General features: G+C 47.5%; 1 protein-coding gene across 2 annotated transcripts in view; it reads left to right on the top strand.

The window, feature by feature from the left end:
• The first annotated feature begins 732 nt into the window (after window positions 1-732).
• ZC2HC1A (zinc finger C2HC-type containing 1A) overlaps window positions 733-6,000 on the top strand; it is a 35,465-nt gene continuing 30,197 nt past the window's right edge. For both annotated transcript variants that reach the window (XM_016151486.2, XM_016151484.2), the window contains exon 1: window positions 733-822. In XM_016151486.2, coding sequence (XP_016006972.1) covers window positions 807-822 — 16 coding nt within the window. In that variant the 5' untranslated portion in view covers window positions 733-806. The remainder of the gene's footprint in view (window positions 823-6,000) is intronic.

Genomic DNA, 6,000 nt, shown 5'->3' with positions numbered 1-6,000 from the left:
ACCGAAGCAGGCCGCATTCTGTCACGTGCATGCCTCCCTTCAACTACCTCGACCAACTCTAGTTTTGACGTCACTTAACACGTGGGGAGGCCAGCAGGCTCTCTGCGTTCAAGGGTGATGGAGCAGAGGGCCAGGGAAGAGGGGCAGGTGAAGACGAGCGAGGGCTGGGTTTCACGTTGGGGGACTGTTCTCAAGTGTTTGGGGCAATCTTGGTTTCACGGTCCCAGGCAGGAGGTGTGATTCCTTTGGGGAAACGGCGGCTTAACTCGGACAGCTGCGTGACAGTGCAGCTTAGGGACCAGTCTCAGGTCATGTCCTGTGACCGAAGGGCGTTAAACCGGGAGCGTGCGGCCTGGGACCCGCCGCTGGTCTGCTTGCGGGCTTCGCCCTCTGAGCCGGACGGCCGAGGAGGCAGAGCTGCACGGCTGCCGCGGGCCCGGCGACTGGGGGCCCGGCGACGGGGAGCCCGCGCGGCGCAGAGCCGGTGTGAGGGAGGCGAAGGAGTGAGGGCGGCGGGGTGGGGCGGAACAAAGGCGCGGTCGGGCCGCGGAAGGCCGCGGAGGCGGTTGGGTTTCCCCGGACGACCGCCCGAACGCAGGCGGCGGGAGGCGGGCGGAGGCGGCGGCGGCCGGGGGCCGGGGGCGGGGTGCCAGGAGGGCCCGCCCCTCCTCAGCCCCGCCCCCGGCGCCGGCCAATGAGCGCCCGGGATGTTAGCGGGTGGGAGGTGCGGCCGGGCCGCCGCAGCAGGCGCTGGGTGGCGGCGGGCGCTGCCCCTGGAGTCCGGCCGAGCGGGAGGCGGTGGCGCGATGGAGGGACTGGAAGGTGAGGAGGCGAAGGGATGCGGGCCGGGCGGCTGGAGCGGGCCGGAGCAGTCGCGGGGCTCCGGACTCCGGCACCGCGGAGGCGAGGGAGGGTCCGGAGCGGCGGATCCCACCGTGCCTGCGGGGGTCGGGCCGGCTGGAGCCCGACGGCCCCGACGCGGTGGGGCTGCCGATCCCCAGGCTCCCCGCCTCGCACGGTCCGCAGCAGGGGCTCGCCACCCCGCCCCTGATCCTGCCTGGCGCACGCCCGGTCTTGCCTGACTCCTCGGTGCCCTGTTAGTAATCGCAGCCGCGGGCCAGCTTTTATTTTCCCTGCAAAGTGGACTCTCTGTTGATGTCCACGGCCTCCCCACCTCCACTGTTTGCTGCTGCCCTGGGGTGTGTCTCCAGCCTCGAGCCTGTGACACTTTCCTTGGCCAGTTTCCCTAGGTAACCGTTTTTTCCATTCCTACAGCATCTTGTATCGGAAGGATGCCAAAAGCATCTTCCAAGGAAGTGTCACTGACCAGCTTTAGAGCCGGGATAATAGATTAACAGGAGAATTTAAGGGCTTATTTACGATGGCCGTGTCAGGAAGCGCCAGCATTGACTCCTTATCGTTGGGTTTATCCTTGTGCCGTTACCATGACTCCAGATTTTGCTTTGTTCCCAGTTCTTTCCCTTTTTCTCTCTTCGCTTTACCCATTTCATCCTGTGTAATATAGCGTTCACCTACAAACAACAAAGGAACAAATATATACCCCAACTACCATCGGCAACAACAGTTTAGAATTCTTTTTCCAATTGTGATTAATCCTTCGATGAAGAATAAGTCTGCGGAACTGAAAGATCCCCTTGTCTTGATTTAGCTCTTTTTTTCCTCCTAATTTACATAGATTCAGATGGAATTAAGAATAAGCAGAGGCACTGAGCCTCCTGGCATGACCGCATGCTAGAGAATAAACATTCGAGGTTGTATTATGAAGTGAAAAGCAAAAGCTAGTAACTTTTGCAGTTACCGAAGCTCATCAAAAAGCAAAGGTGATAACGAGCATGATAGAATTTCATGCTTTCGCTTTGAGGTGAAGTTCTCGTAGCAAACACCTTGAGGATGATGATAAAGAATTCTGATGCTTTTCTGTTTGTGGGCAGCTGCAGTGTATTATGATAAATGGAGGTCTGTTCTTTGCTTATTTAGGCAGATCATTCAAGTTCCTATGAAATAGGAATTGTAGTTGATAGTACTCCTTACTTTCAAGATGCTTTTGTTTAGAAGACTCCCGGAAGCGGCTTATTTTTTTTTTAATGAAATTTAAAACGTGATATTATAGCATAGTGGGAGGGAATCCTCACAAGGTAATACACGTAAAGTGCTTTAGAACATGTTCTCTGCAGAATCTTAGTTATTAATTAGTAATTAAGGCAAAGATCTTTGTTTGATTTTTCACTTATGTATGTATGCTAAGCACCTAAAACAGTGTCTGGCAAAGAATGGGTACTCAGTATTTCTTGTGAAATAAATGACTTTATCTATAATGGGTACCATACTTGGCCCTGGGGGCACAGCAAAAAATAAAAAATCAAAGCCCTGCTCTCATTGAGCCTGCGTTTTAGAGAACTTTATATTTTAGCAGCGCCAAGAGATTACTATTGAAATAGTAAATGAAGTATTACTAAGAATGCTTTTAAAGTATAATGAAAATCTATTATAATACTTGATTGCTTTATTTCAAAACCAAATATAAATGACTGCTCATGATTTTGTATAATCAACCTGAGCACCTTTGCATTGTGTGGGTGATTAGAGCAAAGCCTTTCATTGCTTTTTTGCATAAAGCTGCTGGCCTGCGCACGCACGTATCTAAGGGCAACAGAAGGAGGTCTGGGATTGGGAGAGTTCTAACCTCCCATAAGACTTTCATCTGTAAAATGGAGAGATGGTAACTGCTAAGCATATGCTACTTATATATGTATATAACATTGTCATTCCTTTCGTGACACCTTGGTAAGTGGTTATTAACGATTGCGACGGATCATCAGGCTGTCCATTCCTCTTCGGGACTGCTGCAGGTAGCCGTGCTTGCTGGTCTGCCCTCTAAAATTTGATGAGAAGTCTGGTTGCTCTTCTCCGATGTAGCCCTTGGTCTAATGGAAGACAGCCATCCTGTCCCATTAAGGTTTCTTTTTGTATCGTTTTTTCCCTAGTCTAAGTACTGGCAGTTTACTGAATAATTCTTCATCTTTATCATTGTATCTAGCATTCGCTGTTTTTTGGTACCGAGTTGGATGCTAGCTGTCTTAATAACCAATGTGTTCGGGAGGCCTTTGTTCGGATCCTTGCTTTGTTTCCTTTTAGCTCTGTGATTCAGGCAGTTCATCTGAACCTCCGTTTCCTCAGCTTTAAAAAAATTGAACTTCAAATATCAATCCAGCTGATTTATATTAAGTATTAAACGAAGTAAGTGCCTGGTACATAGAATGGATAAAGTCACAGGAAGTGTGTTAGGGGCTTAAGAGTACTTCGGCGTAGGTAAAACAGCATTCTTGAAAGGGACTGTGGATTATCTCACTAGATAACCATGGCAGCAGAAAGAGGAGGCTGGAGATACATATATGTGATGAGGATCTGGACAAAGACAAAAGAGCAGGAATTAAAACGGGAGGATAGATTTAGAAGTCATTTCTGACATGGAAAGATGAGGTTTGGCCGCTGGATGTCATGGGGAAAAGGAGTCAGAGATAAAGCAGCTCTCCAGCTTGGACGAAGAGATAATATTAATAACTTCATCCAAGAGGAAGGCCAAGTTCGGGAGATGAGGTAATGAGTTTGGCTTTGGAGATGTGTTTGTACAGTACTTGGGGGATTTCTGGAGGAAAAGTCTCAGCGGTACTTGGAAATACCTGTCTGGAGTTTTTGGTTCAGTAGTCATCAGCAAACAGACGCATCCACCCATGAAAGCAATGTTTAACAAAATGAGGAAAGAAACTTGAGTGGAACCGATGCTGTAGGGTTAATTAAACAGCAAATTGGAGTGTGTGTGTGTGTGGGGGGGGGGGACTATTTAAATAGGTTTAAAAGTTGTCAAGGAAGGAATTAAGTACTTAGTAGTGACTGCGTGTCCCCAGAGAGCCCGTGGTGCCTGGTGCTCCTGGCCATTAAGCACGAACCAGGTCAAACCCTGCTCGGCTTGTGAGGTCTGAAAAACGGGCTTGGGAGAGGCAAACACCGCCCAGGTCAAGAGAGGACTTTGCAGGTGGGAGGGATTCAGGAGCAGAGCCCGATGCTGCAGAAAGGCCCAGCAGAATGGGCTTCAAAGGAGGGCTCTGAATGTGACAGTTAGTAGCTTCATGGTGTTCCTAAGGTCTCGAACGTCTGCTTTTCAGAGGAGCTTTCCCCGACCCTGCCCGCTTCTCAGACGCACGAACAGCCAGCGCCCCGACAGTCCTCCTCACCCCCTTCCTGGGCTCTGCTTTTCTGACGTCGTGCTTTCTGCCGCCTGCCGTTTTATATACGTGTTTTTATGTATGTGTTGTCCTGTTCTATGAGTAGATGTTTCATAAGATTAGGGTCTTTGATTTTTTGCATCACTGTTTCCCTACCTCCTAGAACAGTTCCTGTCTCGTGCTAGGTACCTGCTCAGTAAGGACGCATTTGTTGAATTAACAAACGGATCTACTTTAATACACTGGTCCGACCTAACGAAGTTTGCCTAAGGGTTAGACGGGAGTGAATGAGAGGCAGGGAGGAGCCAGGCAGTGAACTCAGGTCCGTGTTTCCCCAATGCGCTGCTGAGGATGCTGGTCCCAGATACCTCTTAGGGGCAAAAGGATTCCGTTAGGGTAATAACGGCATTCGAAATCTCTTTAAGACTAAGAAAGTTCTGTCGTAAGAAAACCCGTTTGTTTCATCTAGGGTTTTCCACACCTTTGACCATGGAGCGAGGGACACGAGAGTGTTCAGTGAAAATAGAAAAAATGACTAGTCAGGTTCAGACTAGGTGGAAAAGGAAATACAGCCAGGAATGGGTCATCACGAGAAAGCCAGTCACTCCGAGGTGAAGGAAGTGCATAGAGAGAGGCAGAAGGAAGAAGACTGTAGTTAGGGAGAGAGTTTGAGTATTTTAGGATCCAGAGCTCGACCCTTTCTAAGTTAAAGTGGTTTTTGCCGCATGGGAGAGCAGGTGACCGAAGTGGACTGGAGGGTGAAGGTTGTGTGTCGAATAGGTTAAGTGAGTGTTGAAAATGTAGGATGAGCTGGAAAAGGGAAATCTTGTAAGATATTAAAGATCATTGACATGGAAGTGATTGGCTTTTTAAAAGGATTGTAAGAAGAAGGTGAATTTGCAAGTTCCTGTGTGCTTCAAAAGAGATTCGATGAAACGATTTTTAAAGGTTGGATTCAAACGAGGAAATAAACATACTAACAGAGACAAGACTGTTCTTAATTTCCAAAATGTTATTTTGAAAATATTCTCTCCTATTTTTAAAATTTATAGGTTTTAGAATGTCATAGCTATTTTAGATAACAGCATATTGGTTCCCGTCACCTATGTAGTAGTAGTGTATAAAGGTACCGTTTCAACCCTCACTATTACGCAGGTTTTGGAGTCGCTAAATACAGCAACTCATAACAGAATCTAATGTGTGCGGGATAGATTTCGAAAGAAGAGGTTGGCTTCCTGAGAGATTTAGAATATTAAACTACTTTTTACACTTGATTCTGCCCATCAGTTTGAGTATTGCTTTCCATGGTGTTTGCTCTCTGCTATAATAATCACCCTGAGTATCATTTCTCTATTGTGTTTATACAAACCACACAATTCACTAGCTTCTGCTGCTCAGGAGAGATTATTGGAGTTTGCCTGCATGCACTAGAGAGTAATATAGTTTTTATTTCATCAGTTATGAAGCATTTTATATGTAACTTCTCAGTGGATCCTCTTAAATTTCAAGGTAGATGGAGCAGATATTATATCCTCATTTAACAGATGTTAAACTGAGCCTACCTATATCATTAGTCATATGTTTTCTTCTAGTTCATGTAGCGAAGACTTTTCCAGCAAGGAGAGAGTCGGCATACTTTTTCCTGAAGGCCTCCACAGATTCCCAGTTTTGTATTTAGACAAGTGGAAGTAATTCCATCAACATATTATACACACTACCTGAAAGATTCATGCCACCCTCTGCAGTTGGTCAGTTG

This window comes from Rousettus aegyptiacus, unplaced genomic scaffold (assembly GCF_014176215.1).
Source record: "Rousettus aegyptiacus isolate mRouAeg1 unplaced genomic scaffold, mRouAeg1.p scaffold_m13_p_15, whole genome shotgun sequence".
Classification (NCBI taxonomy): Eukaryota; Metazoa; Chordata; class Mammalia; order Chiroptera; family Pteropodidae; genus Rousettus; species Rousettus aegyptiacus.
This window is presented reverse-complemented; position numbering and strand designations above follow the sequence as displayed.